We start from the raw sequence: 15088 nt of genomic DNA, 5'->3' as shown, positions 1-15088 counted from the left end.
CTACATCAAGATGATGCAATCTTTCTGCCTCATTATCCGGTTTGGGGAAAAATGATGGAATTACAATTTATTGGTTGATATGAAATTGAGAAACCACTTTCGGTAAGAAATGGTACACTGGTCGCATCACTGCTTTATCTTGGTGGATGACCAGTAACGGTTCTTTACAAGGCAAGACTTGTAATTCTCCCACTCTCCTTGCTGATGTAATAGTTATAAGGAATGCAACCTTCCATGATGACAACTTCAACGGTATTAGATCTATAGGTTCAAAGGCTGCATTGTGAGGACATCCAGTACTAGTGATAGGCCCCATGCTGGAACTCTATTCTTGATTTGCAGTCTTAACCTCTTGACCGCTTGTAAAAAATGAATAATACGTTTTTCAGTTCCTAGATTCTTCTCTAACAGTGCTGATAATGCAGAAACTTGCACCTTCAATGAACTGAGGCAGAGTCCTCTATAAAAACCTACTATTGTCACAGTATTTGGTGAGAAAAACTTTTGTTTTTGCTTAACACACCAGTCTCTGAAGCAGATTTCTTTCTTGCTTCCAACAGGGTTTTTATTGTTCTATCTGAACATCCCTTTTTTTCTTTAGACCTTTCACTCAATCTCCCAGCCGCCAAGGCCAATTGTTTGGGCTCTGGATGATCTACTTGTCCTTGTTGTATCAGTCCCGGACATTTGGTAGATGCCACGGTGTGTCTATTGCCATATTTATGAGATGGGCAAGCCATGGTCTCCTTGGCCAATATGGTACCACCAGTATCATCTCCGCTTGATCGCTCCTGATCTTCCTTAATATCTTTGAAATGAGAGGAATTGGAGGAAAAAGATATGCCTGTTTGAGCTGTCACTTGAGACTGAGGACATCTGTGTGCCTTGCACTGGGATGAAAGTGCTGTGCGCAATAATTTTCCACCTTTCTGTTTTGGTGAGTAGCCATCAGGTCTATTTCTGGTTGCCCCCAACGTTTTACCAATTTGTGGAATACTTGGTTGTCTAATGTTGTCTAATGTCTCCCGGGTGAATTAGGTTGCGACTGAGAAAATCTGCTGTTATATTTTCTGGCCCTGGTATATGTATGGCTGTCATCACTGTAACGTAGCCTTCCACCCATGATATAATTTGTGATGTTCGTTTCATCAGTCTTTTGCTCCTGGTTCCTCCTTGCTTGGCTATATATTTTACCGCGGCCCTGTTGTCTGATTTTATTTGTATATTTCCATCCTTTACCTGGCTTTGGAATGCTTCCAGTGCTTTCTGCACTGCCTTGAGTTCCAGCAGGTTTGATGGTAACTGCTGCTCTTTTGTTGTCCAAGTACCCTGTACCAGTAGGTCTCCCATTTTTGGCTCCCCAAACTGCGCTGTTTGCATCTGTGGTGATCGTTACCTAGTGTACCTGGTGTAACGTATGTCCTTTTAATAGGTTTTGGGCATTTTCCCACCATCTAGTTCCTTTTTTGTCTGTGGGTAGATGTACATTTCTCGTTTAACATCCTTGGGATCTTCGTTCCACTGCTGCAAGAAATGTTGTTGTAATGGTCTCGTGTAGACCTGCCCATTTTACTACATTTAGCGTTGAGGTAAATTTCCCCAGGAGTCTCATACAATCTGCTGCTGAAGAGATGTTCCCTGTTCTGAGCGTTCTTGTTTGGAGTCCGATGTCTTGGACCTTTGAGTATGGTAATTGCACCTCTCCTGCCGTGTGAAATTTTACTCCCAAGAATTTTAAAGACTGTTCTAGTACTAGTTGGCTTTTGTCGCCGTTTACGATCCAGCCATGATGTTCTAAAAAAGACACCCCCATGTTTCTGTCTTGTAGCAGTTTTTCTTGTTTTTGTGATTTTATCAAAATATCGTCCAGATATAGGTACATTTCTATGCCCATTTTTCTTAATTCTGCTATCAATGGAGCCAATACCTTTGTAAACGATCTGGACGATGTTGCTAGTCCAAACGGCAGCGCCAAATATTGGTATTGTTCCTGATTTATTGCAAATCTGAGGAATGTTTGATGTCTATTTACACATTCCTATAGCAATTGGACATCTTTCAGATCTATTGATATCATCCAATCATTTGGTTTTACTTCTTGGATGATGATGTTTAGTGAAACCATTTTGAATTTTCTTACCTGTAAGTGGGTATTTACAGTTCTTAGATCCAATACTGCTCCGAAACTTCCTGATGCTTTTTCCACTAAAAAGATTTTGGAATAGATCCCTGTTCTCCTTACGTTGGCCTGTAATAACTCTTCCAGGATAAAACTAATTTGTTTTATTTTCTGTTTTGTCTGTGTATATTTTGTTTTTAAGAATATATCCCTTCTTGGAATGTTCTTTAACTCCAGTTGGTACCCGAAAGAAAGGATCTGTAGTACCCACCTGTCATTTATTGATTGAGTCCATGCTGCTTCGAATTGGCTCAGTTTTCCCCCAACTAGAAGCTGCTGGACTTCTTACCTTCATGAGAATTTCTCTCTGGGAAATGACGCTCTCCCTCTGGAGCCACGGAAAAGCTTATTTTGTCCGCCTCTCCATGACGTCTGTTTTGAGAAAGGCTTTCCAGGACAATATCTTCTTGCTTCCCTATACTGTGTTCTTTCCATCTGATGGTATGTAAGGACATATCTTCTGTTTCTACTTTCTTGAGATTTTAACTCCTGATGCTTTGGTTATAATTGCATCTAATTTATTCCCAAATAGAAATTCTCCTTCAAAAGGTAAATTACAAAGGCTGTTTTTGGATGCTGCGTCTGCCATCGAGTGTCTGAGCCACAGTGCTCTTCTGCCAGTCTCACCGCATCCAGTGACACTTTAGCTACGTAGTCGGCTGCCCATTTGATTTCTGACAATGCTTTTAGAATAGAAGTTCTCTTGACTCCCTTTTCCAATGTTTCTTCTGCATTAGCAATTCATATCTGCATTGCTCTTGTTACCGATGTCGTTGATATCGCCGGTTTGCATGGTGTACCTGCCGTCACATATGCTTTCTTCAAAACACCATCCATTTTTCAAACCATTCCATCTTTGAGTTTTGCTGCATCTTCGACTTGTATGGTTGTTTTTGTTGAAACCCTGGAAATTGCTGCATCAATTTTAGGATTGAGTTCCCAGCATATTACCTCCTCTTGTACAAAAGGATACATTCTGTTACATTTTCTGGGAATATTTAATTTTCTATCTGGCTGTGACAATTCCATTTGTATCATCTCTTTGATTACTTGATGAATTGGAAAACCCCTGGTTTTCTTCTGCTTTGTTCCAAATAATTTATCTGATTTCTAAGTGTCTTCTTCTGTATCCTCTAATTCCAATGTTTCGCTCATTGCCTTTATAAGAGGATCCACCATTTCTAAATTAAATTCTTATTCTTCAGCCTGCATTTCTTGCTCTGACGAATCGCACTCCCCTTCCGACGCTTGGTGATATAACATCTCTGATTCGTCTCTCACTATATCCAGGCTGGTCTGGTTTGCTCTCTTTTGCGCTGGTTCCACTACTTGTTGCACCGCAGACTCCACACTCTGCTTTACTGTATCTTTCATCCATGATAGGAAAGTATTTATTTGCTCATTTTACTCTCCTACTGCTGCTTTAAGGCAGTCTGCACAAAGCTTCTTGGCTTCTAACGCTGGTTTTTCACTTGCTGCACACCATTTAGTTGTTTTTTTTTAGCAGCTTTCTTCTTTTGATGCAGGGACTCTACCGCCCCCTTATACGTTCCTTCTTCTGGTTGCATAACCATAGCACTAAGGTGAAGAAATATTTCTTTCAGTTCCATATTATCAACTTCATTTTCTTCCTTTCTCTACTAAACGAAGGACTCACCTAGTTTTTGTAAGCGACCCTTTACTTCCCCCAGCTTTCATGCTGGCTTCCAAACTTCTTTCAGCTACTTGCAGCTGATTTCTCCTATCTGCCAAGTGTTTAATGCTGCGGCTTCTTCCAGGACACTTTCACACAGCTCTGTGTGCCGTCGCTCTGTTGTCAGCGTCAATCCGCCCAATTGGAGCGCTTGGCTCTCTCTCGCACACGTGCCCGCCTGTGGGATTGTAGCGCGTGCTATGCACTCACATGGGACGCCTTGCCGTTCTGTCTCCCCCACTCCGTTGCATTCTAAGACGCCTCTGCGGTAAATATTATCTGAACCTCCGATCTGCTCTACAGCCTTGCTATCTGCCCACCACGTTCAATGACGCATTTGCGGTTCTGCCCGGTAGCACGGACCGCCGTCTTGCTACCACCCACGGTGCGTTGATGTAGCTTCAGGGGGAGAGAGTCTGAGTCCTTTAAAAAAAATTAACAAACTCAACTTCTAGCTGTAGGACAGGAAAAAGACTATCTGTCGAATGTGGGAGGTGCAATTTATGGCCTACCTGCAAGAATTCAATTTCTTGTCCTACTCAGCTGGGGATAGAGTTAACCCTACAGTGCCCACTGCCATGGTGAACAGGAAAAGTAGATTTGTTTAGGCTGGGAGAGGGCAGAGTTGAAACAGGATAGCATAAATTTGTAGTGAAAAAAGTCTGCGAGAGTGAGAGATTTCCTCCAGAGGCGTTGAGGAATGAGTGAAGGAACGTAGCATGCGCGTGTGGAAATTTAGCGAGGTTCTGGGGTTACAAGAGTGAGAAAGACAGAGGGAAAGCGGGCATGTAGAGCAAGAGAGGAGGATAGGGCCGAGTTGTAGTCCGTGACCAGATTTTCAGAGTCTGGAGTAGAGTTGAGAGAGGCGAGGGAGGAGCGTAAAGTGGAACAAAAAGCTTGTAGGTTAATAGAGCGCAGGTCTCTGCAGAAGTGAGGGGTAGATGGAGGTGGAGAAGAGGAGACATGAAAGAGAGAGAAAATTAGATGAGATGGTCAGAGAGAGGAAGGAAGGAAATGGAGAAATCAGAGAGAAAAGCTTTTAGTGAAAACCAGGTGTACATTACCGACACGATTTATTCGAGCAGGGCTAGTTCCGCAAGCCGGGGGATGCCCCGGCTTGCTAGCCCCACTCCCTCGGCGTGCCGCGCGTCACCGATGCGCGGTCACGCGTCATCGGGTGCCAGCGCCCCCTGCACGCGCGTCCAGGGCTCCCCGAGGGAGCCCTGGTGTCCCGCGATGTGGGGGACGGCGGCAGGGGGTTCCGGGGGACCCGGCGGACCCGGCAGCGGGAGGGAGAGCGCCCCGATCGGAGGGCGCTCTTCCGCTGCTTCGGCGCGTGCCCGGCACCCTCCGGCGCGCGCCAGGTTACTGCTGCGGCCGAGAACGGGCAAATGCTCGAATAAACTCGGCCGCAGCAGTAGGTAGTGGCCATCCTTGTAGGTGATGGCTGCACTCCACTGTTGAAGTCCAAAAGAAGAGGTTAGAAAGAGAAAGCGGGAAGCCCAAAGGAGAGAGGCGTTATCAATATAGCAGTTGAAGTCTCCAAGTAGAATAACAGGAACGTCAGAGGAGAGAAAGAGCCAGGATTCAAATTGAGAGAGAAAGACAGAAGGGGGATGAGTAGAGGTAGGTGGGCGATAGATGACCGCCATGTGGACAGGGAGAGGAGAGAAGATCTGGACAGTGTGAGCCTCAAAGGAGGGAAAAGAAAGAGAGGGAGGAATAGGAAGGGTTTGGTAACGGCAGATAGAGGAGAGTCCAGATAAAGTCGCCATAATGAATGTGAGGAAGGACTTAAATCCAAAAAAGTTCCACAAAACTGTGTTTGAAGACAGCGTGGACACATACCATCTTAAATAAATTGGATACACAGTTACTTTATGATAACAACACAACTCTTTATCCACACTGGATTGTTGAAATGCTCCTAATACTGTACCAGTATAATACAGCCTAAAAATACTACTTCGTATATAGAAACTTTGACACTAATTACCCCTGAAGGGGTTATACATCAGAGCATAATATGCTACTATCTACCCTTTTACAAACTGAGCACCAAGCAATTTTAGGATAACAGCCCAACGTTATACATATTGGACTGCTATATGCACACACCATCCACGTTGATGCACTGAAAAAAAGACACCACGCTTTAATAACTGCCCTTGGTGTAACAACACTTAATTTGTGTTAATAATAGTGAATAATATAAATATATACAGTGACTGTTTTAATTTAATATTCTGTCATTGATATATATTAAAATAAATTAAAGTTCATTAACAACTAGTATCATATTACAATTTCAATGTATATGAGAGTGCAGCATACAGAGACCTATTTCTTTTTGTTACTAGATTCCTGTTTTGCCCCTCAGTTACTAATACCAAGAACATAATATAAGCAGAGCTAGGAGAGCCTTTTGAATCCATTAAGAGTGTGGAGGGCACTAATTTTCACATGAAAGAGTTCCTGGTTATGGAAGCCTTAGAGTAGGGGTGGCCACCTCTAGTCCTCAAGTGCCACCAACAGGTCAGGTTTTCAGGACATCCCTACTTTAGCACTGGTGGCTCGGCTCAATCATTATGCTAAAGATGCTTATGATGTATTAAGATTTGGGCTAAATGGATCTAGAAGCTCACACCAACGCCATATGGCTATGACAGCTTAGAATTTTAATGTGTAGTTATTAAATAGTATCGGTTACTACCTCTGCTAAAGCTAAACAATAATGTGAAACAAGTTACTGTATGTACATTAACTTATATAATGAATAATTGGATCAGCTGCATTATATGTATTAATGATACATTAGAGAAAACGTGCTCCCAGTGTTTCAAGTTGTTATAAAGATAATCCATAATACTAACATCATGAATCTCTGGATGCAAGAATACACTAAAATATTCTTTACATATAGTGCAGATACATAGGGACAAGACTTAAGCAATTGTGAAATACATATTCTGCAAATATAAGTATTGTATAGACCTGTAGGACACATGCATATAGTACTGACACTTATCTACTGCTTACAAATAGAAACTATATACTGTGTGTATTGGATTCTACAAGATTTAATGTAGAGTTCAACAAAACATTATACTGTAGAATGGAACACAACACATCAAAAATAAGACTTCATTAGTTTAGTACTCCATCAGTCAATATGTTTACAGTAGTTACCCTCTTGAGATTAGTATGGCCCCAAGACAATTAGAACGGGGACTGACCGTTACGTAAAGATATTCTCTAAGGAGTAGCTGGCTAACAAAGTTATTAATATAGATCTTAAATGTGTGTAACTTTAGGAACAGCTACATACATGGTACAGTGATAGCATAGAAAAGTTGATAATACCAAAGTATCAATGAAAATTACAAATAGAAAAAATAGGATCAGCTACACAATTTGGCAGCTGTGAGAAGCAGTCAAGGAAAATACACAAAGACCAGTCAACACTAAGAATGACCAAAACCCCTATATACTGCACCAAATAAAGGATACCAGTAGAAAATTGAGACTCCGAAGACCAAAATGTCTGCACCTTCAAGATAAGGGCAGTAGGAGCGATGAAACCAGACCTGTCAAACAGTGTCCATCAGAGGGAGCTCTGGGACAACTGTTCTGGACCACCCCATGCCAGACAAACCCAAAAGTTGGGCCTGACTGGAAGTCGGATGCCAGTTCCAGGATCCAGAGAGCAGAGAGCCTTTTCTCTGCTGGACCCACCAAGCTCAATGTTCAAACACCTTTGGGCACACCCCTTCCTGCTCAACAGATGTAGACTTCTGCCCAGTGACCAGGGATGTAGCTATAGCCCGGGGGACCGCACTCTTGGGGGGCCCGCCCTCTAGCATATTTTTCTCAATGCATATTTTTTGCTGCTGTGCAGGCATTACCGGCACTTGGCTACTGCGCATGCGTGGTCGGCTTTTGCCGGTCACTCATGCGTGACCGGAGCTTGCCGATCGTGCATGCGCATGAGTAGCCGGCAAGTGTCGATCGTGCATGTGTGGTAAGAGACAGCCCAGCATGCATGCATGCTAGGAAACAGCCGATCGCGCATGCGCAGTAGGCAAGTGCCAGTTGCGCATGCGCGGCCAAACAATACAAAATTTGGGCCCAGGGGCCCGCACATGTCTTGCTACGCCACTACGAGTGACCCAGGAATGCTGATGGGGGCATGGATTCTCTATAGGCCCAAAGTCTACTTAATGCACAATGAGTTAATTGTGGGTGACTGATGCATTTTAAAAATAATAAAAATCCCAATAAGTATTCTAAAATAATTGTTTATAGCTAGTTTGGAAAGAAACAGATGGGATTAGACAAAGGAAATCAAACACCTCGTATTTATCAGATTTTACAGTGCGTTCATTGGCTCTCCGAGAAGTAGAGGGTAAGATAAAGGTAGAGGAAATACTTTACTTACAAACACTCCCCCATTTAGAGGCCCCAAAGAACAATAAATCACGCTTACTTTCCAAACAAACAAATGCTTTGCTTAAGCATGGTTATCTCTGAAATAACTTGAAAAGCAGAAAAAATGCATTAAAAAAAATGGTAGAGTTATCCAATTCTTTTAGATCATGTTTGCTCTGAGCAAATCATTTTACTTCCATGTACCTTCCTAAGATACACCTGAAAATGAAATGGGTAGGTTAGCGTGGCCAAAACGGGTGGGGGGGCGCGGCCATGACGTGGGGGGCACGGCCATGACGTGAGGGGGCAGGACCGCCTGTCAGCCGTTCAGCCCCTCAACCGCTGTCGCTGAGCCCCTCAACTCCTCACACACAGACACGCACTCACACAGACAGGCACACACACAGACAGGCACACACACAGACAGGCACACACACAGACAGGCACACACACAGACACATACGCGCACTCGCACAGACAGGCACACACACAGACTACCACTCACGCACTCACAAATACACACGGGGGTGGGGGGTGAATCGGAGCAGGGGGGGAATCGGAAGCGGGACCCCCCCCAAGAGGAGAGAGTCTGTGGGAGGGAGCAGGGGGGACATCCTTGGTGCTGCAGTTTATTTAAAATCGCTGCTTTCCCCCCACACTCTCCTCCCCCCTCCCCTCCTCATTGGCTCACAGCCACACCACGTGACGCGTCGCCGCTTGGGATTACAATTCTCTTGAATCCCCTGGCGGCTGACGCGTCACAGCGTATAGTGAGCTGTGCAGCCAGGGGGGACTGGGACCGGCTCGGGAGGATTCCCCTGCTGGTGGGGAAGGCTCGTGCGGCCGCCCGCGCCGCCGGGCGTAGCCGTTCCCAGCCCTTAATTGTATTGCGCCATTATGTGTTTTAGATTTAACCAGTCGTCTTCTCTAGTCTGTTAAAGATTTATTAAGAGATTAAGTTTTACCATTTTTGTTTGGTACCTTTTTCGCTAGGGATGAGAATGCAGACAGAGAGGGTTCTATGCATTCCTTTCATTAGTCATGTGTAGCCCTCTATGCACAACCCTATATACCTCTTCTGATTAAAAGTAGATCGATGACCTACAGTATATGTACAGTGTCACTAATAGTTTGTCATTGGCACCTCTGCTGGGTATTTGGATAACCTTTTCATATGTACTCCACTGTTTTATTAAAGCTCAAAGCATAAACAAAACATTGTTCTGATTTAAAATGAAATGTGCAGTTACCGTTCATAATATATATTGACGATGCAACAAAAGAAAGTACACAGCAAAGTAATACGTTGTCTAGTATTTTTAATTGGCAAAATGTGTATAATGGGCTTTTAAGACTAAATTTGAAAAACTAACTACACAATATATAAGTTATAGTGGGTAAAAAAGTGACAAAAGTCCTTGACTGTACAGTGTACTGTAAATAAAAATACCTTGTGAGCACATTCATATGTCTCAGACAGGTCTGCAACCCTGCTTTTCCCATTATCTCTTGGCATACAGTGTTTCCATTGAAGCTAGGGATTCTGGGTAATGACATACAAATAAGCATAGTGTCACCTTTTACTTCATGTGCATTTTAACATGGACCCTTATGAGCTTATGCCTGCCAAATTACACAGCCTTTCAGCACAGCCTGGGTTAAAGAAGTGCATAGCCAGTAACCCCACTCACAGACAGCTATTTCAGCCGTGTCGAAGTGACACAGTGTGCTAATTTGCATGTCATTTCTTGCTGCAGTGGAAGCACTGCATGCTAAAAGATAATGGGGAAAAGCAGGGTTGCAGGCCTGTCTGAGACATGTGAATGTGATCACAAGTGATATTTTTAAAAGCCAACTGAAAACCACTCCAAAAACACACCAACAGTAACGATTTGTCAAAGAAAAAAAGTTGTATGGAACTATTGTTTCATAGATACTCGGCATCAATCCGCTGAAAAAGGCCAACACACTATGTATTGGAGGTACGTGTACAGTATGTAACCAAGATGAATGAAGATGTGGCACTCGTGTGGTCTTGTGAACAAAGGTACAAAATGTGTTGGATGGTGATTGATGTTTCGGACCACTTGTGGCCCTGTCATCTTGACAAACGTCGATCACCATCTAATACATTTTTGAACAATCTTTCACAAGAACAAATGAGTGCCAGGTCTTCATTCATCATGGACTGTCGGAGGTTACCGCTTCACTACGGGACCACGGTTGTTGCGCACGGGTCGCAAGTATTCCAATCATCCAGGTACACCGGTTTTTTCAAGTTGCTAACAAAATCCACATCCAAAATCATATTATGGTGTTTATGCATTTATTTTGGCAGTGCTATTTTAGGCCATGTTATTTCACTACAAATTTAGAAGCAACTTGACCAGCGAAAACTCAGCAAGTTCTGTAAAATGTCAATTTCAATGTTTTATCAATTCAATGTATATTCCATCTTTACGTCTAATAGTTACTATGCATCCCTCCCCTTCAACTTCTACAGGCGCAAACGGATAGATGAGAGGTATTTTAGAACAGATGTAGTCAGATTTACTGTCCACAGAGCAGTGAAATTAAAAGTAACACACAGCAGTTCCGGGGTCAGTAAAACGTGCGTCTGCCAGCAGAGGGATTTCCGTTGCTGGGAGAAGTCACGGTCAGGATTCCGCGGGTTCACCCAGCTGTGCAAACATGAAGTCTGGTTACATCTATAGCTGTGTGAACTAGTAGACAATGGATGAACACTAGACCTTAAAAAGGCTATTTATCTTTTGGAAACCAAAAGCATGTGAAGTTTAATGGCTACACACTCTAAACAGCGCAATTGCTTTTCCACACACAAACACCACCCATTTGAAAGGAGATTACATGTGAAGAAGAGCCGGTGCCATGTAGTGAATATTGTCTAAAGTGTTTTGGGGCAATGTCCATCCAAATTGCTGTAATTAATGTACTGCAGGGAGGTCCCATGTAAGTTCTCAACGGTCACCAAAAGGACAGATTTTTAGGGCAATAAATACATAACCACATTGATAATAACAGTTACTGTAGGTTAATTGGTTATGTAGCCCTGACCCGTTTTACCTCCTACGGCGGTGTGGGGGATCGGGGGAAGACTGTGGGTGTCGGTGGGAGGCTGCGGCTGTGCAGGGAGATGCCAGAGCGGTTCGCACTGCGGGCGGCGGCCATTTTTGTTGTGGGCGCATGCGCAGAAGCAATCGCGCATGTGCACAAGGCTCACAAGTTGTGGCGGCCATCTTGCTACACCTCGTGCATGCGTAGGAGGCATTGCAAGCGGCGGCCATTACACCCACAGCTCCGCAGGGGAACTACAGCTCCCATGAGCCTCTGGGAGAGTCACATGTTGCCAGGCAGCCAATATGGCTAGGAGAATCTCGGCAGTAGGGGATTGATACTTTAGGCGCACCTGGAACCATGCCAGTCGGAAGAGGGGCAACGGACCAGGTAGTGTCCAAGGAGCAGTGCTCTCCTGGAATAGGCCAGATCTCCCCCCTTTAGGCCCCGACTCACAATAGGTTGTGGCTGCTACAGGGAAAGCCCATAACTAGGGACCTTTCCCCAGTAGCTTCTTATAGTCAGTGTATAGCACCAGTGAGACACCACGCAGTGATTGCGGCCTGTGGTCTGGGACCAGACCACCTTCATTATAAGAGACTCTTTATGGTGAAACCATCCAGCTTGACTTCACCCCACGTGGAGGCGACACCATCGCCGACGACAACAATGTTGGATCAGATTGATCCCCTTTGTAAATATGCAGTACTTGGGTGCTGGAGTCCCGGGCAGGTACCTCAACAAGTGCACCAACATTCCACGGGATAGCGCTATCTCCTACACTTTTGGGTGGACCCTGACATTGGGGGAACAGGACATCAGTGTATTGGTGCCAAGCACACTATGTACTTTGGGGACACTCACTGGTGGTACTAGGTTGGGCATATTATACTGTGTGGTACAGGGTACTGTTTCTTGAGTGTTCAGTAAAGGTTGTTATTATATACCCAAGTGTGTGTATTACTGGTATTGTTCCTGTGAGGGCTTATCCCACATGTTGGGATCCCTCGCCGGTCGAGGTACTGCACCGAAATAAACGAAATATCACCGCAGGCTCCCAGTGGCGGAGGCTCAGGCCTCCTGGTAGCCAACAGGTAATAGCAGTACTGGTAGCTCCTCCCCAGACAAGGGGGGAAGGGGCTACAGTTAAATATGCAGCAACTAGAGATATTTCAAAAACCTAGCCTGTTGACTCTTCAAGGCTGAATTTTGTCAAAAAGAAAATCATCATACCTCTGCTCCTTTAGATTATTGGCCCTGATATAAACCACAAGCAGTATTCTACAAAATTGTATTTAACAAATGAAAACAATCACAATCAGATGCTCTTTTGTATGCATCTTTACTACAGTAGTTTACAGTATACATGTTCACATTTGGTAGGATAGTTGAAATATGGCATAACAACTTTTTATTAAAATCACATTCTAGTCATTACAATACCATGGTTTTGTTTTATAAGTTTAATTTGCTAGGAAATTGGAAATATAGCTACCTCATAATTGAATTCCACAAACCAGTTTTATCTTCAGGCTCATTGCTAAGAAGGTCTGAATGCATTTGATCTGGTTTCTTCTGTACCTGGTTGTCAGAGCGAAAAGAAAACAGGTGTTGTTTGGAAAATGCAGCGTAGGGTGGGGCCAATAACTGCATGTCAGCATTGCTATGTTGACTTATAACACACATGCTGCATTTTTACACACACACACAAAAAAAAAAAAAGGGGGGGGTATTTGCTGCACACCAAAAAAAAAACAAAAAACAATAAGCAGTGATACTTTTACCGGTGCTCCTTAGTCCCAGAGAAGACCTGCATTTTGTCCAATGTATCCAATATGATTGATGGACAAGGGCACACTGATTTGAATCAAAAAAGATCATTTGTTGTGCCAGAGACCAGAGGTGAGAAACTATTCACGCTGCGCCCCCCCTGCCTGATAACCCCCCCTCCCCCGGTGCTCGCACCCCCCCACTTTGCTTTCCGGCGTGCCGGGGTCATGTGACGTCACGCCTTGACGCTGCTTTGCCATGGCGATGCCTCACACAGCTGGCTGAATCAAGGTAAGTGGAGTGTTGCAGAGGCCTCAAGCAATCCCCCGGCATTAAATTAAATGCCTTGGGGAAGAGCTCAGGGCCTCTGCAACCGCCCACGCCCCCCCACTAAAATCTCACGTCCCCCCCAGTTTGCGCACCGCTGCCATAGACTACAACGTTTTTGCCTGCTGGCCTTTTCATTCAAATCCGTGTGCCCTTGTCCATCAATCATATTGCATTTTTACACACAAACATAATTACCTATACATTTAAAACCTTCAGCGTCAGATGAGCAATGCTTTGAACCGCTAAAGGGTTAACTGCACTTGCTCCCAATTTAGTCTGCAAATCTCCCATTTAGATTGTAATCTCTTATTGGACAGGGAGGATCTAATTCTCATTGTTTAACTTTATGTTTAATGCACTTGTTATACGGTCTATATTATCTCCCTGGGCGGTCTTGCTAATTCTGGATACAGTGGTGGCACAAACTATTGCCTTTGAAGGCATGGGTCGTGTATGGTACAAAAAATTGTTACAGCCAATCTACTGTATCACAAATAGTGGTCAAGTTAAAATCAGAGGCCAAATTTATAAAGTATTTTTATTGTTCCATCCGACACTATATATCCCAGCATTATCCTCCTTCAGTATCGGAACTAGGTGATCAGTCCCCCGTAGGTGAAGCACAATTACATAGTTATTAGCTCAGAGAACCCACTGGTTCACAAGACATGCACTTTAAAAGCTGGTGTTTCTGGTCCCTATTAGTAAATTAATATTTTCTGATTTGCCTCTCTCCCATGAGCCAATACTGTAGGAGGCCACAATGTCATCAAAGTATGACCTTGCAGCTTCCTATTGGATGACCCCAGTAGCCATTTTTTCTTTTCTTTTACATGCACATAAAATGTAAGCATCTCGGAAATCTGAGGGTCCCCAGAGCTAGGAATAGTGCAGTTTTACTTGGATTAGATAAAAAAAAATCAAATGCCAGAAATGGAGATGAGGGATTGTTTCTTTAACCCCTTGAGTGCACCATGACATAAGTTGCCGACCTAAAAGTCACACTGTGGTGCTGCATTACCTAAGAATTACATCATAGGAGAGGGGACTCCTTAGCACTGTGTCCCAAAATATTAAAAGGTTAAAGTAATGTCTCCTTTTCACATGTAACTGTACGAGTGCTGGAGGGGACGCACCACCAGAGTAACGCTGCCCCTCCAGCACTCACGATCGCACGTGATCGCTCTATCACGTATGACGGAACAGGACGATTCCTCATCCTTATGTTCCACTTAGTGACAGATTGCGGAATGCGATCTTCATAGAAAAACTAGCAGCATTATTATGATGTAGCTACTACGCCATGGGTCCCCTGAGTGCCATATCTCATGACATAGCTACATCTTAAGGGCACTCAGAGGTTAAAGGAATGTCACCAGTCTTTACTGTAGGTATTAGGCCAGGAACTCCCTCTGTGAAATCCCAGAAATCTGTGATAGGGGAATGGCACCAACAATAGAACAGTTTTGAAGATCCTCTAGTTTAGAGACTTTGAATGGGATGGGGTTCCCTGTATTAATCATGGGTGGAGTTTGCCCCCACAGAATCCTAAAAATGTTCTGGGGTATAGTGTTTTTGCCTGCTGCTGGGGACAGATACCTATGGCTAGGCCT

At 44.0% G+C, this 15088-nt stretch overlaps 1 protein-coding gene across 1 annotated transcript in view; it reads right to left on the bottom strand.

The window, feature by feature from the left end:
- The window catches only part of UGGT2 (UDP-glucose glycoprotein glucosyltransferase 2), a 248351-nt gene that overhangs the window by 24927 nt on the left and 208336 nt on the right, over window positions 1–15088 (bottom strand). Inside the window, exon 31 of the mRNA XM_075590844.1 lies at window positions 12871–12956. Coding sequence (XP_075446959.1) covers window positions 12871–12956 — 86 coding nt within the window. The remainder of the gene's footprint in view (window positions 1–12870; window positions 12957–15088) is intronic.

Source organism: Ascaphus truei, chromosome 3 (assembly GCF_040206685.1).
Source record: "Ascaphus truei isolate aAscTru1 chromosome 3, aAscTru1.hap1, whole genome shotgun sequence".
Lineage (NCBI taxonomy): Eukaryota > Metazoa > Chordata > Amphibia > Anura > Ascaphidae > Ascaphus > Ascaphus truei.
This window is presented reverse-complemented; position numbering and strand designations above follow the sequence as displayed.